General features: G+C 44.1%; 1 protein-coding gene across 2 annotated transcripts in view; it reads left to right on the top strand.

Moving 5' to 3' along the window:
- DRD3 (dopamine receptor D3) overlaps nucleotides 1-19,690 on the top strand; it is a 64,327-nt gene that overhangs the window by 14,244 nt on the left and 30,393 nt on the right. For both annotated transcript variants that reach the window (XM_011940594.1, XM_011940595.1), the window contains 2 exons: nucleotides 4,956-5,068; nucleotides 18,156-18,298. In XM_011940594.1, coding sequence (XP_011795984.1) covers nucleotides 4,956-5,068; nucleotides 18,156-18,298 — 256 coding nt within the window. The remainder of the gene's footprint in view (nucleotides 1-4,955; nucleotides 5,069-18,155; nucleotides 18,299-19,690) is intronic.

The raw sequence follows: 19,690 nt of genomic DNA, 5'->3' as shown, positions 1-19,690 counted from the left end.
TACTTGGGAGGCTGAGGCAGGAGAATCGCTTGAACTCGGGAGGTGGAGATTGCAGTGAGCCAAGACTGTACCACTGCACTCCAGCTGGGCGACAGAGTGAGACTCCGTCTCAAAACAAAAAGCATTCTTCTGAGAAGGGGATCATGAAGCTAACAAAATCCACAGGATAAAGAATGCTTAAGAAACGCTGCTTTAGGAACAACCATTTCTGAGGATCATTTTGTGCTCCCCTTAACCCCAGACCAGTGTTTCCCAAATCAAAACAATAAGAATCACTTGAGGGACTTATTACTCTGAGTGAGGCCTAAGAATCATTTTGTTTAACAAGAGCATCTGGAGGTTTGGGAAATGCTGCCTTATAATCAGTAAATGTGGGGAATGCTGCCCTAGGCTGTGTCTATTGAAATCAATGGACAAGTTCAGTACCTGAAGACACTTTCCTGCTTACTCAACTTCTGTGTTGCCACAGGAAGTTACTTACATTCATTAGCAAGTAAGAGTAATACCACCTGGTTTCTGTATAATTCTAAAGTGAGTTATTCATTAGAATGCAGGAGAAAGAATCATGTCTCTAAAAAGCCTCAAGTCAATCTGATTTTTTTCCCCTTTTTTTTTTTTTTTTTTTTTTGTGAGACTGAGTCTTGCTCTATCGCCCAGGCTGGAGTGCAGTAGAATGATCTCGGCTCACTGCAACCTCCGCCTGCCAGGTTCAAGCAATTCTCATGCCTCAGCTTCCCAAGTAGGTAAGATAACAGGTGCCCACCACCACACCCAACTAATTTTTGTATTTTTAGTAGAGGCGGGGTTTCACCATGTTGGCCAGGCTGGTGTCGAACTCTTGACCTCAAGTGATCCACCCACCTCTACCTCCCAAAGGGCTGGGATTACAGGCATGAGCCACCACGCCCGGCCTTTTTTCACTTTTATCTGTTTTAATTTCAAAAATCATTTTGCCTTTCATAATCCTCCAACACCTTGTACCTATCTCACCTTCGGTGCCTATCACATTGCCTCATAGCTGTTTTTTAAGTACCTATCTCCTGGGCCCTCAGTTCACCCATACCCATTCACACATTACTTCTGGTAATAGGCACACATTGTATTCTGAGATCCTGGGAACAAAAACAGGTTTGTTTCAATACATCCGTCCAAGCAAAGTATCAGACACATCATGGGCACTCATTAGACCATGGCTATAGGGATAATGGATGGACACACACCACCTCTTCTACCTCCTATGATATTAGAATGGAGTTAAATTGTACACATCTCAGAAGTGCAAGCCACTAACCTTTGAGAGGCAGGAAGAGTAATGGTTAATATAAAGGGGTTGAAATTCTAGCTCCTTTTACAGGCTATGTGTCCTTAGGTAAATTACTCAACCATTCCAGGTCTCCATTTCTTTATCTATAAGTTAGAAATCACATTTACCTCTTCAGGTTGTGATGAGAAAATGTGTGAGAGTTACTAGCATATTCTTGGCACTTAGATACACTTTATTGATCCCTTACTATTAGTTGCTTGATGTGGAGGATGCCAATAGAAAAAAAAAATTCATTACAAGTCCCACCAATTAGAGACTAATTTTAATGTGTAAGCTCCAGGGAAGGCTAAGTGATGGCACCTTAGTGGGAATTATTTTAATCAGCTAATCAGATTGTTTTCTTCTTGACTCTTAGCTGAAATCAAGGAGGGAATGAGAATTTTGATGGCAGAATCAGAAGATGGGAAAAGAGGATAGCCAGAATGGGATGACGGGCCAGTGGGGGCCTGGAAGCCAGAGAACAGCTTGGGGGCTTTGGCCTTTGGGGGCTAAGCAGGAGGGGTATTAAAGAAAACTGTCTGTGTACTTTCACCAGCCCCAAAGGCAGCACGTACTACTGTCTCTTGCACTATTCTTTGAACCTTGGGATAGAGGCAATCAGGAGAGTGTCTCTTTCCCTAGAAAGGAGATGATATGGTTCACCACACAAAAATCCCTGAGGAGTACCTGGTTTTCTTCTTTCCCCTGGTATCTACCTGCTTCCTCCTTTTCCAACAACTACCCCTCCTCACCTAACACTTCCCTGTAGCAGGGTGGGTAACAACCTACATTCCAATGCTCTTTCTGCCTGTAGTAGCCCTGTGACCTTGGACAAAGTGCTTGTTCTTTCTAAGCTTTTACGTTCTTCCTCTGCAATGAAGATAATAATCCTCTGTCATAGAATTATAATCGGCAATAGAAGTCATGTATGTAAAGTGCTTTGCAGAACACCAGGCACTTAGTAAGCATTCAATAAATGTTAGCTGTTATGATGACAGATTATGTCAGAGGCCATTTATTATCTCAGAATATATTTTCATGGTTGGGCCCTGCTCTGGGAGTGGGGATGCAGCAGCGAACAAGCAAATCTTCCTGCTCCTCTTGGTGTTGGTTAAGTAGCAATAACTCCATCTCTTATCAAGTAAATGTATAACTTGTCTTCAAAAATCTCTAAGAACACATATAATAAAAACAAATACAGTTTTCAAAGTCTGAAGTTTCAAAGTTATAGAAATTCGTGGAACAGGTCATGTGGGCTGGTAACACATGTACAGTGAATTCTCAATAAATGTTAATTCTTATTAACAATATTAGGATATCATGATGATCTCTAGTATTTTATTGAAGAATGCCTTACTTCTCCAGTTATCTTGTAAATTCTTTAAGGATAGACTCTGTAGTACATTTTGTAAAACCTCTCAACACACATGACATACACTCCTACAAAGCAAGTACTAAGAGCTTCACAAGTATTTGCTTTATAAATGCATGAATGAATGAATGAATGAATGAATATCCAGCAAACACTGAAGTTTGCTGTTATCGTAATTATCCTTTCTCACCTACCCTAGCCCGAAACACACATAAACAAACGTGTGCTCACAATTATGCCAAAAAGCGTTTTTTAAAACATTAACTGCAGAGTAGACATAATGTTGAAATAAAATTTAGTATACAAAATCAGCTTTTGCAAGAAGCTTTTTACAGTATGCAACTGTCCTATGTAATGAACAAAACCATCTTTTATTCTCCTGATTCCCCTAAATCATTGTGTTATTATGACTCTTTAGATCAGAATTCTTACCTCTCAATCTTTTAAAAGCTTTTTATTCTCATGATTCCTATAAATTCATATTCAACCTTTATTTATATAGAGCCAATTGGTCAAACTAAAAGAGAGACAGTAAATCCAAAACCAAATGAAAAATATGATGACTTCTTCACTAGTTTTAACTTTTCTTTCTTGCTTTTAAACAAAAAATCATTAGTCAGGGTTTCTCAAAACAGTCTGGAGATGACCAAACATAGGAATACAATGAGATGCAAAAAAAGAAATAAATCCAAGGGGGAAGAAGTTATTAGGGACGAGGAAGGATAGACGACCTTGTTTTATTGGGATAAAACAGAAATGAACAGTAAAGTGACCTTAAATAGGAGATCCTTGAATAGAAAATCCAGATGAAGGAATAGCACTATCTTTATGCACAGTCATTTGGTCAGTATCTGTTTTCTTGTTGAGAAGCTACTTCAGAGGCTACTGTACCATTTTTCACTCTTTCTTCCTCTTAAATGGCCATTGGGCCTATTCAGGACGGGTATTGTGAATACTCAGCTACAGCCAGAGTCACAAAGCCTGGCAGGTTTCTTCCTGAGAACTAGGGTCCCCAAGAATGACAGCGCACCCCCCTAGGCAAGAAGCTGGTAACTGCACAAAGCCTTGCGGTCCATTAGTGGCCTTTGGTGGACATTTTAAAGGTGACAATCTCCCTGACACATCTTCCTGATTCAATTAGGCTATGCAAAAGTTTTAAAAATAAATAGAAATATACTAGAATATAAATGATATTACCTAAATTCCTGACTGTAAGCATTACTCAGAGGATGTTATGGAGCTTGAAACACATGTATAGACAGATGCATGAGGTTGAAACCATCCTCATGAATTCTGAGTAGTAGACAGAATCCAACCCTTTTCCCCATCTTTTGGTTTTTGGGATGTGGATGGGGAGGGAGAGTGTTGAAGGCAGTCACATTGGCACAGACTTATTTTATATAGATTCCCATAGATGTTGTTTCAGAATGTTTCCAAGCTTTATAACCTGAAGCCAGATATATTTTTACTTTGGAGGTAAATTTTATGAAAAATGTGTTCTTAGCTTATTCCTTGAGTACATGATGAGCTCTCTACTGGGTGAAGAACTTCAGAGACACAGTTTTGGCACAATGTACACATCGGGCAGTCACCGAAGTTCTTTTACCACCAGCTGAGCATCTATGAGTAAGTTATCACTTAACCACAAGGAGTGTTAGTTGCCTCTTGAGTTTGAACTTCAACAGTGATCCTCAAACCTTGGTGTGTATAGGAGTGTTTATTTAAAAATGAAGGTTTTAGCTGGGCTTGGTGGTGCATACCTGTGTTCCCAACTACTCGGGAGGCAGAGGCAGGAGAATCGCTTGAACCCGGGAGCCAGAGGTTGCAGTGAGCCGAGATCGCGCCATTGCACTACAGCCTGGGCAACAAGAGCAAAACTCCCTCTCAAAAAATAAAATGAATTAAAAAAAACAAAAATGAAGATTTACGGACCATAGAGCCAAAGATTCTGACTCAGTAGGTATAGGAAGGATTCAGAAATCTACATCTTTAATAACACCCCACTGTGGACCACACTTTGAGAATCACTGTACTAATTGACTTGGAAGATCACTTCCAGCATTAGCATTCTAACATTCTGTGAATGTGTCCTTTCTTTAGGCAACCAATCTTGGATAGCCTGGCACTCCCTCGATGTTTGTCTGCCCTGTAGGAACAATGGCACACAGGGAGCAGGAGTGCCAACATCTACACTAGGCAGCATAGGGAAGACAATAGGGCTAACTAGGTTGTTGCTCCTTCACTGGGGTAAACACTAACATCCTTGTCTCTGATACCCAGGTGACAGGTGGAGTCTGGAATTTCAGCCGCGTTTGCTGCGATGTTTTTGTCACCCTGGATGTCATGATGTGTACAGCCAGCATCCTGAACCTCTGTGCCATCAGCATAGACAGGTAGGGCTGCAATTCCCCTTCCAGGTGGCCCAAAAGCTGGGGAAGTGGGGAGAGACAGATTTTGCACTTGAGGGTACTGGGGTCACCTCCAAGTAGAACTTGACACTGGAATATTTTCTTTCCTCTCTTTTTTTTTAAAGTATGGTTTGCCGGTGAGAAGAAACCCCTGTGACAGGAGGGAAATAATGACCCTAATAAGCTTTCCTGGCCTTTCTCCTCCTCTAGCTCCCTGAAGAGGATTCTGGTTTTGCTTTTCCACCATCCTTTCGGGGCTTTTTTGCTTCCTAATAAGAAGGAAAGCGGGAGGGGGAGAAGGAGGAAAGGTGAGCCGACTGGGGTTGGTAGGAAATTCTGTAGTTGTTTTGTTTGTTTGTTTGTAGGTGAGAGATGGAGAGAAGGTGAGAGACAGAAAGAGAAAGAAAGAGGGGCAGGTGTAGGGATAATTTTTGAGGGGGAGAGAGGAGAGAAGTGGGGGAGAAAGGCAATTTTAGAAACCATGGCTGTGATCTATGTTTCTCTCATAGAGCTTAGAGAAGCAAGTAAAGAATAGTATGTTTTTTATTTTTATTTTATTTTATTTTATTTATTTATTTATTTTATTTATTTATTTATTTTTTTGAGACGGAGTCTCGCTCTGTCGCCCAGGCTGGAGTGCAGTGGCCAGATCTCAGCTCACTGCAAGCTCCGCCTTCCGGGTTTACGCCATTCTCCTGCCTCAGCCTCCTGAGTAGCTGGGACTACAGGTGCCCGCCACCGCACCTGGCTAGATTTTTGTTTTTTTAGTAGAGACGGGGTTTCACCATGTAAGCCAGGATGGTCTCGATCTCCCGACCTCGTGATCCGCCCGTCTCGGCCTCCCAAAGTGCTGGGATTACAGGCGTGAGGCCACCGCGCCCAGCCAGTATGTTTTTTAAAATTACATTTTGGTTGCTGGGGTAAACTGCTGTGATTTTGATTCCTTTCTGTGTGTTCTGCCTGAGTAGCATTGCTTTCTATCCCTGAGAGCACCTGGACTCACCACCCTTGCTCTGGGTCCCTCTGTTTCTCCCTTCCCCTCTCCTTTTGTCTTCCTCTCTTCTTTCCCCTTTCCTCTGCCTGAGCCTTAGATTTACCTGGCTCCCCCTCCCCCCACCCCCTCCCGACATCACCAGCCTCACTGAGAGCCCTGGGGTAAAGGAGGTCACTTTCAAGCCTATGGCCCTTGATGCCAGTCAAAAGCCTCCTCCCTTTCCTTCTCTGAGTTCTCTCTCCCACTTTCCCTTCCACCTCTTCTCCTTCTCCCAGTTATATCATCCATCCACCTCATAACTCCAACAGGTGACCCCAGATAAGATCTGCCATTTATTGAGAATTTATCACATTTTGCTAAGCTTTGACACACATTAGTTCATTTCATCTTCACAATTCTTAGGTACGGTTATTATCTTATGTATTATCTTAGGTACTGTTATTTTATGGTATAAACATTGGCTATCTTCAAACAGGGACCACTGAATTCAGCTGAATACTCTTTGTTCAAGACCCTGTAATGGGCACAGCAGGGAATGTCACAGGTGATCAGTCTTATAGAAGAGTTTGGGGTGATGATAATGAAGCAAACCAGCGGCAGTCCTCTACTGCTGTAAATAATGTATTCCTGAAAATGTGCACTAAATGTCTAGAAATTATACAAAAGACTTAGATATTAGAGCTAAAAATATAGTAAAATCCCCAACTCTTCACTTTTAAAAACAGCTTTATGAAAATATAACTCACATACCACACAATTCATCCACTCAAAGTGTGTAATTCGATGTTATATTGTTATGTTTACAGACTTATGCAATCATATTCCTATAATTTTCTTTTTTCAGAGATGAGGTCTTGCTATGTTGTCCAGGCTGGCCTCAAACTCCTGGACTCAAGCGATCCTCCCACCTTAGCCTCCCAAGTAGCCAGGATTACTGGCACATACTACTGCACCTGGACCCCTCCTTTTATTTTTATTTTATTTTATTTTATTTTGAGATGGAGTTTCACTTTTGTTCCCCAGGCTAGAGTGCAATGATGCGATCTCAGCTCACTGTAACTTCCACTTCCCGGGTCCAAGTGATTCTTCTGCCTCAGCCTCCCAAATAGCTGGGATTACAGGCATGCACCACCATGCCTGGCTAATTTTGTATTTTTAGTAGAGATGGGGTTTCTCCATGTTGGTCAGGCTGGTCTTGAACTCCCGACCTCAGGTGATCCGCCCACCTCAAACTCCCAAAGTGCTGGGATTACAGGTGTGAGCCACTGCGCCTGGCCTACCCCTCTATTTTTAAACACACTCTTTAATGGTATTATTTTCAGCATTGTGGACATGTTCTTTTGCTTTCCTCTCGGTTGGCTAGCCAACAAGTGATATAAATAAAAAATAATCCAGTTGGCTGATTGGTTTGCAGGATCACCAGAGGAAAGGGTGTTCATATTCATTTTTTGGTTATTTTTCAAAATTCCCATTTCAGCATGTAAAAGGGAATGTGAGGCTGTTGCTATAGAGGGCACAACACTGGGCCAATTGAGGGGGCCTGTGCTATGACCTCTAGAAAAGGCAGGCTGGAGATGCCACAACATAGTGACAGAGAAAGCATTATGAAGGTTCCAGGATGACTGAATCAGACTGTGGGAATGTGAAAGGGCTTTATGGAAAAGAGGATCATTGTGATAGACTTTAGAGCATGAGAAGGATATGGGGCAACCTGGGAAGAGATGAAATTGAAAAGGGGGATTGAGGCCTGGTGCGGTGGCTTACTCCTGTAATCCCAGCAATTTGGGAGGCCAAGGCAGGTGGATCATTTGAGGTCAGGAGTTCGAGACCAGCCTGGTCAATATGGTGAAAACCCATCTCTACTAAAAATGCAAAAATTAGCTGGACATGATGGTAGGTGTCTGTAATTCCAGCTCCTCAGGAGGCAGAGGCTGGAGAATCACTTGAACCTAGGAGGTGGAGTTTGCAGTGAGCTGAGACTGTACCACTGCACTCCAGCCTGGGCAACAGAATGAGACTCTGACTCAAAACAACAAGAAAGAAAAAGATAGAAGGAAGGAAGGGAGGGAAGGAGGGAGGAAAAGAAAGAAGGAAGGAGGGAAAGGAAGGAAGGAAGGAAGGAAGGAAGGAAGGAAGGAAGGAAGGAAGGAAGGAAGGAAGGAAGGAAGGAAGGAAGGAAGGAAGGAAGGAAGGAAGGAAGAAGGAAAGAAAGAAAAAGAAAGAAGAAAGAAAGAAAGTCAAGCAAGCCATATTATGGAAAACATTGAATGCCAGGCAGTGGAGGTAATTCTAACCTTTATGCAATAGGCCAAGGAGGCACTGAGGAATTTTGAGTGGGGGAATGGCCACTGGGGCTTTAATTCTGGGGGAATAATTTTGGTAGTGCTATGAAGGACCAGTTAGAAAGTGCAGCAGAACTTCAGGTAAGGGATCATAGGATCCTAAAATAAGTAGGAGGCAACAAGAAAGGAAGAGTAGGGGAAATTTTGGGAAAAAAAAAAAAAAAAGGCAAAAGTGGGATCTATAAACAAGAACCTCTTGAATATGAAAGATTAGGAAGAGAAAGGAGTCAAACAAAACACAAGATTCCAGGAGAAAGATGCTGTCAAGAAGAGATCACCATGTCAAGATGCTTTGGCGCTTTAATGGTTTGGTTTTTAACATGTGGCACAATAGGAACAAGTGGACTATCCAGGAAGTAATGTGATCTGGAACTCAGGGGAGAAGGCAGGGATGTAGTTGGAGATTTAGGGAGGTTAGCACAAAGCTTAAGATTATTAACTTGGAGTCAAATAGACATGAATTCTAATCCTAGCATGGCCCCCTACTAGTGGTGTGGCTTTGGCAAATTCCTTAAATACTCTAAGAAGTTGGAAATTGAAGATAATAACAGCACCAAAGAATTGTGAAGATGAAATGAGTTAATGTGTGTCAAAGCTTAGCACAATGTGATAAATTCTCAATAAATGGCAGATCTTATTTGGGGTAACCTGATGGAGCTATGAGGTGGATGGATGATATTACTGGGAGAAGGAGAAGAGGCAGAAGGGGAAGTGGGAGAGAGAGATCTCAGAGGATGAAAGCGAGGAGGCTTTTGACTTGCAGGAGGAGGCTTTCAGAAAGGACATGAGAGAACGGGAGAGGGTTCGCTTTGTGAGGAGGGAGAACTGTGTAAAGAGAGTCCCCTCAGCCCTCCTAGTTCCTGAGCCTCCTGTCTTCCCTCTTGAGAACGTGCCTATACTCTCCATCCACACATATTCACACGCACTTAGGGCTGTGGGTGAGGTTGTGCAGGTTGTGCCCTGCACAAGGGTGTGGGAATGAAATTCAGCCATCACTCCCTTTTCCAAGCCTAGAGTTGGCCAGAAGAGGGTGCCTTTCTACAATTTGCCAGCCAGGAGAGGGTGCCTTTCTCTAAGTTGCACAAGAGCACCATTTTGCTGGCAGCAGCCATGCTTAACGCACACTTCTAGTTCTTACCACTTAAAATGCAACCAACAAGAGTAACTTTGAATTGGCTTCTGTCCCATATAGGAAAACTCCGAGAATACACAACACCCACCTACCTGAAGGAACCAGCCATGTCTTAGATCCCAAGCGAAAAGGAAACTCCCTTCTTGGCTCTTATTTCTATATGGGCCAATGAATTCTCACCGAACCTCAAAATGGAGCCCCCTACTATTCTAGAAATGAAAACAGGCCTTGGAAAAGCTGGGTTCATTATTCTTCACAGCAGTTTGCAGTACATAGCATTACATTCTGTTCATGTGATGACAAATAGCTGGTCAGTTCATTAAAAATGCAGTCATTCACGCAGACCTTTGGTCTTCACACAATGCCAGTCACCAATCTGACAAACTTAACCAAATGGATTCACTATTTTTTGGTCATGAAGCCCTGGTCTATAATAATGCTGTGGAAAGAGATAGGAAAGAAAAGAAAATGATAAAAGGGTTTTTGAAAGCAAGTAATACTATTGTCATTAGATTCGTAGGCATAGCTCTGATCCTTGGATTAATGCTGTCTTTTCTTTTTTAAAAAGCAGAGTGGGAAGTCCTCTGAGCACAAGCCCCCACTCCTTTAGCTCCTTGCCTCCCCAGGGAGCCAGCCCCCTCCCATCACATCCTGGGTCCAAACGAACTCAGGGAGAGGACTGAGAATGTGTCAGAAGAGGAGGACACGACCAAGTGGTGAGAATCAGAGTCCTCCGAGAGGAGCCCAGGAATAATGCAGCCAAATTCATTCACCAGGGAGTTCTTTAAGTGGCTCTCAAATGGCACCCATCACACAGGCAAGCCTCCGCGTCTTTGCAGCGAGCACAATAGGTACCAGATGAGTCACAGGCACCTTGGATTTTTAGTTTGCATCTAAATAAGCACTTTATATTTGCAAAAGGCTTTCCAGTCATTTGCAAAAAGCTTTCTCCTTCAACAACTCCAAGAGGGGAGTCCACAGAACTAAAGATTTATTGAGCCCCCTGTCTGACCAAATAAAAGGTGGTGAAAAGCAGCCCTCACAGAACTCTGGGGCTCATTAAACCCAGGCAGCGAGTTAGAGTCAGGCCTTCCCACCCAGGCTGTCCTCTTTCCTCCTGGACTGCTAGCTTCCTAAAGAGCAACCCTTGTCAGTACACACACACACACACACACACACACACACACACACACACATACATCTCCCACCCTGGGACAGGGCTCTGAGATAGAAATCAAATTCTGCAAGGTACTGAGACCTTCAGTAAGTGACAAGCCATATAGGTCCCGCTCACAGAACCGGAAGTCAGAAGGGACATCAGGGTTATCTCATTTGAGCAGAAATGCTAAATGCTTGCATGAAGTCCTGCAGCCTCTTAGCACAGGTATGGAACTAGAAATGGAATCTCCTGACTTTCCACCAGCACGCTATTCCAATAAGTGGCACCGTCATTGGTGAAGGTGAGTATGGGGCACCAAGGCAAGGGCCTCTGGCCACGCTGGCAGCTCACCTTTATAGGTACAATTTTCTTGGACTAAATGAGGCACATTTCCTATGCCTCAATGCCCTGGCTACCTCTGTGCTAATGCTAACTTACATGAGTCTGGAAGCAACAACAATAAAAATAGTTACCATTTATTTAGCATGTACTATGTGCCAGATACTAAGAGATCTTCATTCATTATGGCTAACCCTCACGACAACCCAGAGAGAGTGATGTATTAGCCTTATTATATAAATAAAGGTGCTGAGACTAGAATGGGTAGGTGAACTTGCTGAGATCACACAACTGGCTGGTGCAAGAGTAAGGATTCAGGCAGCCTCTGTCTATTACAGCACACTCCCTTACTCAGAGATGCTGAGCTGTGAGTCTGGCTCTGGGTTCCCTAGCTATAGAGTCACACTGCCTGGCTAAAAATCCAGGCTCTACCATTTAATAGCAATGTGACCTTGGGCAAGTCAATTAACCTGTCAGAGCCTCAGTTCCCTTATCCGTTTAGTGGAAATAATAACAACTACCTCAAAGGGTTGTTAGGAGGATTAAATGAATTAATATTTGTAAAGCGCTTCAAATAGTGCCTGTCACATAGAAAGTGTTAGGTACTTTTTTGCTGGATAAACAAATTTAAAGTTCCCTGATATCAGGAGGAAGGGGAAGACAATCACAAACTCACTGATATTAACAATCACTGATCCCTTGAGCTAGCACAATAATAATGACAACAATAACAATAATAATACTGTCTTTTAAATGTTTCGTATTAATCACTAGGCACTGTGATTTAAAAAAAATGTTTACAGAGAAAATATCATTCAATATTCATTACAGCCTTTTCGGGCAGAAATTATTATCCCCATTGTACAGATGAGAGAAAATTGACTCTTAGAAAAAACAAACCACTGGCCCATGGTCACACAGTTCAGTGGTAGAGCTGGGATTCAGAGCTGATGAGTCCGCTTCTCATGCCCGCGGACTTAATCACCACGCACACTGCCAGTGCTGGAGTCAGCGGAGTCATCCACATCAGAAACGGCCCAGGGAGCTAAGACCTCAGACACAAGGGGAGGGGTCCTGGCTCAGGGTCTGCAGAGGCGGCACGCACAGTGCGAGGGTGGCAGGTCCGGGCCCGGGAGTACCGCCGCGAGCGCAGCGGCCAGATGTTCAGAGGCGGCCCTGGGCCAAGCCTCTCTCTCCCGGCCAAGCCCAGCCCAGCCCTCCGGGTGTTTTGGCGCGGCCCTCGCCCGCAGTCGGTCACGTGCAATCGCTCCCAGAGGAAATCAGAGGCTAAGCGGTCGGCCTGGGTGGGAATGCAGGGTCCCTGCAGGGCTCCAGGAACCAGTGCGCCGGGCTTTCCCTCTCTGCCTCCCCACAGAGCCTGGAGAGCCCCCAGGTGAGCAGTGAACTTCTCACCCCAGCCGTGCTGGCAGAGTTCTTGCTGCATTATAGTGCCCTCCGATGGCCAATTCCGGTACAGCCTCGCTGTCGCAGTCGGCTTATAACAAGCAGGGACCTCATTTATTCTAACAGTTTAATCATGTTTTAAAAAGAGCAAGAAAAAAATTAATTTAACAGTGTTAAATTGTAGTCTTGTCTCTTATTTGTTTTCCAAGTGAACAAAAATCTTTGTCACAGAAATTTTCCGTAACGCAGACTCTCTCAAAACCTGTCTAATCATAAGATGCACTTGCTTGCTAAAAATACACATTTCTGTTCTCACTGATATGTGGGCGCTAAGCTATGAGGATGCAAAGGCATAAGAATGATACAATGGACTTTGGGGACTTGGGGGAGAATCCCCAAGGAGGAGATTCAAGAGAGGACTTGCATCAGATGGAGGGGAGCGTGGCGAGGGATAAAAGATTCCAAATACGGTACAGTGTATACTGCTTGGGTGATGGGTGCACCAGGATCTCACGAATCACCATAAAGAACTTACTCGCATAACCAAATACTACCTGTGCCCCAATAACTTATCGAAAAATAAAATAATTTTTAAAAAGAAGAAACAAAAATGCACATTTCTTGGTCCTACCTCAGAAGTACTAAATCAAAATCTCCAGAAACTAAGCCTGATATTCTGGTGTCGTCGTCGTCGTCGTCGTTGTTGTTGTTGTTGTTTGAGATGGAGTCTCGCTCTGTCGCCCAGGCTGGAGTGCAGTGGCGCGGTCTTGGCTCACTGCAAGCTCTGCCTCCCGGGTTCACGCCATTCTCCTGCCTCAGGCTCCTGAGTAGCTGGGACTACAGGCGCCCACCACCACACCCGGCTAGTTTTTTGTATTTTTTTAGTAGAGACGGGGTTTCACCGTGTTAGCCAGGATGGTCTCGATTTCCTGACCTCGTGATCCGCCCGTCTCCGCCTCCAAACGTGCTGGGATTACAGGCCTGAGCCACCGCGCCTAGCCAGTATTCTGCGTTTTAACAGGAAACCCAGGCACTTAACAGAATCAAGCTAATTGAGGAAACTCAGCTGTGGGGGCATGAACTGCTCTGCAAGCACTAACCACCTTTGCCATGCTGACTTCACTGAGGAAGCCCCTGTCCCCCACAAGAACTCAGAGAGCTGTCGATGCTCTTGAGAGGGAGGAGGGCACTCAGGAGAAACACACCTCAGAGGTGGGAGACGTGGCTCTGCCACAATTGGCTGCAGAAACTTGGGTTCATAATTGACATCCTTGCGTCTCTGCTTCCTCCTTTATGGGATAGAGCCAAGGTTTTCTACACTTGCTGGCTCACTTCATTAATGGAGCCTCCAGGGAGTTGCTGAACGTTATAGCATATTTAGGAAAGTATATGACTCTCAGTGGTCTGCTGAAGCCAGCTTATCATGGCTAGCAAGAGCTGACTGGCAAAATTTTAGAAACCTTTTGAGTCAGTTATTAAAGCTTTGGTGGTAGCTTAAAATTGGCCATAGTGGGAGTATTTATGCCACAGAAATTGGCAAATATTACAAATTAGGGCTTTTTGTAAACTACAGAGCCTATTGTTAGCCATTTACCAGCACACCACTGAATACACAGAAGGGTCAGGCTCTTTTACATCAAAGGACATTATGCAAGTGGAAGGCCTGGAGAAAGCGAGTTAGAGCATTCCTTCCCTTCGCTGTTCGGTCATGGCAGCCGCAGGACTCAAGGCTCAGCACCTCCTCCAAGGTTCCTCATAGTTACCACTAACAGTGAGGCCCTTGTAGACATATTGGACTGGAAGCCCAGCAGAGTCTAAAGCCCTGAGGGGAGTCAGAGGCCTAGAGAAACTGCTACTTGACCTGCTCTTGTGTAAACTAAGGAGAGGATTCAAGAGAGGACTTGCGTCAGATGAAGGGAACTAGGTTGTTGTAGCCTACCAAGGAGTGGGTAGCAGGATCTTAATCTGACCTTATCAGATTTTTCCCTTTTGAGAAAGAAGCCACGTTTGTCATACATCATGGTGTCAAGGCCAAGTCCTGCACAGTTTACCTTCATCTCAACTCACAGCAGACTGTAATCTGCCCTTTTGGGAATACAAATCTTATCACTCTACAACAAGTTGCACAAGAGGCAGATTCGGGCAGTGCTGGCGCATAGGAGCAGGGGAAACACACAGAGGGAGCATCAGGAAGCCTTGCCCAATCCCTTCTAGCCCAGCATCTGTCCTTCTTTCCTTAATCCCAGGCCTTGAGGTGCACAACAAGGGTTAAGGAGATTCCAGATTCCCTGGAAACTGACAAGACAAAAAATGTTAAGCCATAGGTAGATCCAGCTTATACCTTAGATCCCTGAGCCTGGCCAGGATTAGAAGGGAAGGAAGCCTTCCCCTCTTACAGGAAAGGAGGCCTTCATGACCCATGAGGCAGTCAGTTAACAGTTTCTTATTACTTTCTTTATACAAGGACCTATGGAGAATGTCAAGGTTGTAACAAGATTTGATCCTGAAGTAACTTAAATTATATGGGGCTCTCTCTCTTCAGCCACAAGGCAAATTCAGTCATGAGGCAAGACAGCTGCATGCAGGAGGGCATTGTAATTGATTTGCATAGAAGTGCTAAGAGTTCATAGTTAGTTAGAAGTCTCTGTGTATGATGGAAAGAACTGGGAAGGTTGCTGGAGAGTTCATCTGAGATTAATGGACGGCAAGATTGAGTTGGCCAGGGAGGGAGAAGGAATGATTAATTGAACAAAGACACCAGTCTCTGACTATTGAAGAGCACTCATCATGAGGCCAGTTGGGCTGGAGCTGTGAGTGAGTGTCAGGGATCAGTGGGAGGTCAGATTGGCAACGTAAGCTGAGGTCATGTTGGAGAAGGCTGAGCTTGGTTTATGGGTGAAAGAGGAGCCATCAACAGTGTATTCATTTTCTATTGCTGTGGAACAAATTATCACATATTTAGAGGCTTGAACTGTACCCATTTTTATCTTGCAGAGTCTGTAAGTTAGAACTCTGTACACAGTGTAGGTAGATTCTCTTCTTAGGATCTCGCAGGGCTGAACTCAAGGTGTAGACTGGGTTGTGTTCTCATCTGGAGCCTGAGGTCCTCATCCACACTCATTCAGGTTGTTAGGAGTATTCAGTTCCTTGCAGTTGCAGGACCGAGGTCCCTACTTTCTAGCTGGCTGTCAACCAGTGCTGTTCTCAGCTCCTGTAAACCTTTTGCCATCTCCTTAAAAAATGACCCTCTCTAAAACGTAGCAGTTTGCTCCTTCAAGGCCAAGAGGATAATTTCTCAGTCCTCTTTAAGGGCTCACCTAATTAGGTCAGGCCCACTCAAGATCATCTCCCTTTTGATTATCTCAACCTCAACGGATCAGTAATCTAATCACAGGAGTGATATTACATTATAATCACAGGTTCAGCCTACACTCAACGGAGGGGACTATACAAGGCAGAAATCTTGGGGCCATCCTAGAGTACTGCCTATCTCAGATAATTTTCAGCTGGGGAGATAGGGAGACGTGATGAAATTTATTTTTGGAACCTGGCAGCAGAAGACCAACGAGGAGGCTGTAGCCATCATAGAAATCAGGTTGCAGGAAAGGGATAGGTGGATAAATAAATGGGGAAGATATCTCAATGGATAAATTTACAGGACCTGGAATGTTCCTTCTCCGTCTGACCTCATGGCTAGCTCCCTCTTGTACCACTCACTTCCCTGCCCACTCTGTGTTAGTTTTATCTCCTCCCTGGTTCTCTAACACATCACCCAGTGTATTTCTTTCATGGTACTCTTCATTTCACATTAACATATTTGTTTCCTTTTTTATTGTTCATTCACTCCACTTAACACTAAGCTCAAAGAGAACAGGGACAATGTGCCTTTTGCACACCTCTGAATATCTGGAATGGGGCCTGGCATATAGTTGGGACTCAAAAAATATTGAATAAAGTTTAAATAAATAAGTGACCAAGGCTGAGCATGGGGTCTCACACCTATAATCCTAGCACTTTGGGAGGCAGAGGCGGGTAGACTGCCTGAGCTCAGGAGTTCGAAACCAGCCTGGACAACATGGTAAAACCCCATCTCTGCTAAAATACAAAATATTAGCCAGGCATGGTGGCACGCACCTGTAGTCCCAGCTACTCCGGAGGCTGAGGCAGGAGAATTGCTTGAACCTGGGAGCCAGAGGTTGCAGTGAGCTGAGATCGCACCACTGCACTCCAGCCTGGGTGACAGAATGAGATTCCATCTCTAAATAAATAAATAAATGAGCAAGCAAATTCTATGAAAGGGTCCAGGGAGAGTCAAAAGGTCTGAGTACTAGGTCTGGGTGTCTTGAAGAAAGGCAGAAAGTGAAACCAGATTGAGAGGCTTGGGGAGTTGGGGAGATCTGTTTTAGACATCTTGAGTTTGAGATGACTGTGGAACAGTTGTCCAGCTAAGTCCTATGGGCAGCTGGAAATGCTGGTGAAGAATTGTCACACACAAAAAAACACAACAATGTCCGATAGTAAGGAACTGGACTTTGGTTATGTAAAAGAATGAAAACTGGATTTTAAAATAAGCCTCCATTGGACATTTCTCATTTCCATTTTTAAAACATCTACTACTTAGAGGGGCTGTCATAATGGAGGCTATAATTTATATTAGGATATAAGCAGGGGGTAAACATCCTCTTTAGGTATGTTCTTTCATTGTCTGAAAACCTGCAGGAGACGGTAAAGGCACACAGACCAGCACCCAGAGCATTCAGAGTGAGGAGTGTGTGACGGTAAGGCCGGTTATGCTGGGCAATCAGGCAGAACCGGTAAAGAAGCTCTCCAGCAATCCAGTGTTAACATTTTTTTTTTTTTGAGACGGGAGACTCGCTCTGTCGCCCAGGCTGGAGTGCAGTGGCGCGATCTCGGCTCACTGCAAGCTCTGCCTCCCGGGTTTTACGCCATTCTCCTGCCTCAGCCTCCCGAGTAGCTGGGACTACAGGCGCCCGCCATCTCGCCCAGCTAGTTTTTTGTATTTTTTAGTACAGACGGGGTTTCACGGTGTAGGCCAGGATGGTCTCGATCTCCTGATCTCGTGATTCACCCGTCTCGGCCTCCCAAAGTGCTGGGGTTACAGGCTTGAGCCACTGCGCCCGGCCTGTGTTAACTTTTTTATTCTTCCCTTTTTCTGTTCATCTCCCTCAATAAGTTCTTCATTTATCTTATCTCAACTCTTCTGCTATTTTTGATCTTTCTGCTTTTCTCTCTTCCTCTAACTAAATTATATTTCTCATGCCATATGTATCAACCTGATTATTTCTCTACTAACTTCTTTCATCTGGTCTTTTGAAAAGATCCCCTCACTGGACTTGGTGGCTCACGCCTGTAATCCCAACACTTTGGGAGGCTGAGGCTAGAGAGTTGCTCAAGCCCAAGATTTTGAGACCAGCCTGGGCAACAAAGTAAGACCCCATCTCTACAAAAAAATAAAATAATTAGGCAGGCATGGTGGCATAGGTGTATAATCCTAGATACTTGCGAAGCTGAGGTAGGAGGATCTGATCCCAGGAGTTGAACTGCAGTGAACAGTGATCATGCCACTACACTTCAGCCTGGGTGACAGAGTAAGACCCTGTCTCCAAAAACAACAACAACAAAGAAAGAAAAGTATCCCATTCCATCTCACCATGCCTATCCCCTCTCCCTTGCTTTTTCAGGTACACCGCAGTGGTCATGCCCGTTCACTACCAGCATGGCACGGGACAGAGCTCCTGTCGGCGCGTGACCCTCATGATCACAGCCGTCTGGGTACTGGCCTTTGCTGTGTCCTGCCCTCTTCTGTTTGGCTCTAATACCACAGGTAACAATGATGGCTTCACTTCTAGCATCCATGTGACTCACAGCACACCTGAATGACTGGCTGTGAGTTGTGCTCAGCCCTGAAATTTCTGACCCCCGGTCAGTGTACTTTGCAATTAAATGAGAATGCCACAGAATGCAAAGCTTTGGCCTTTGTGGGTTATGAATAAAATATAAAGCAAAACCTCATCAATTATTGGCACGGGGGTAAAGTTCTGCCCCAATTAATGAAAAGTCTGGCTCATCTTTATTTTGAAAGAAATGTCATTGTATTCATTTGCAGAAATGTACCAGTTAAAAAAAACCAAGATATATATTAATAATTCAGGCAAGGTTTGCTAATAAAAAGATAACAATTCATAACAGACCTACAATGCAAATAACACATTATAAAAGTCTTATAGCAGGATATATACTTCTAACTTTTTACTCAATAAGAATAATTTCCAATTCTTCAGAACTAACCAGTATTGATTCCCAAATTGCTGGAGAGTGTATTTCCTATTTTTAATACAAAAATTCTGGGCCGGGCACAGTGGCTCACACCTGTAATCCCAGCATTTTGGGAGGCCGAGGCGCGTGGATCACAAGGTCAGGAGATCAAGACCATCCTAACTCCTGTCTCTACTAAAAATACAAAAAATTAGCCAGGCGTGGTGGCGGGCACCTGTAGTCCCAGCTACTCCGGAGGCTGAGGCAGGAGAATTGCTTGAACCTGGGAGCCAGAGGTTGCAGTGAGCTGAGATCGCACCACTGCACTCCAGCCTGGGTGACAGAATGAGATTCCATCTCTAAATAAATAAATAAATGAGCAAGCAAATTCTATGAAAGGGTCCAGGGAGAGTCAAAAGGTCTGAGTACTAGGTCTGGGTGTCTTGAAGAAAGGCAGAAAGTGAAACCAGATTGAGAGGCTTGGGGAGTTGGGGAGATCTGTTTTAGACATCTTGAGTTTGAGATGACTGTGGAACAGTTGTCCAGCTAAGTCCTATGGGCAGCTGGAAATGCTGGTGAAGAATTGTCACACACAAAAAAACACAACAATGTCCGATAGTAAGGAACTGGACTTTGGTTATGTAAAAGAATGAAAACTGGATTTTAAAATAAGCCTCCATTGGACATTTCTCATTTCCATTTTTAAAACATCTACTACTTAGAGGGGCTGTCATAATGGAGGCTATAATTTATATTAGGATATAAGCAGGGGGTAAACATCCTCTTTAGGTATGTTCTTTCATTGTCTGAAAACCTGCAGGAGACGGTAAAGGCACACAGACCAGCACCCAGAGCATTCAGAGTGAGGAGTGTGTGACGGTAAGGCCGGTTATGCTGGGCAATCAGGCAGAACCGGTAAAGAAGCTCTCCAGCAATCCAGTGTTAACATTTTTTTTTTTTT

This window comes from Colobus angolensis, unplaced genomic scaffold (genome assembly GCF_000951035.1).
Source record: "Colobus angolensis palliatus isolate OR3802 unplaced genomic scaffold, Cang.pa_1.0 Scaffold190, whole genome shotgun sequence".
NCBI classification, from domain to species: Eukaryota; Metazoa; Chordata; class Mammalia; order Primates; family Cercopithecidae; genus Colobus; species Colobus angolensis.
This window is presented reverse-complemented; position numbering and strand designations above follow the sequence as displayed.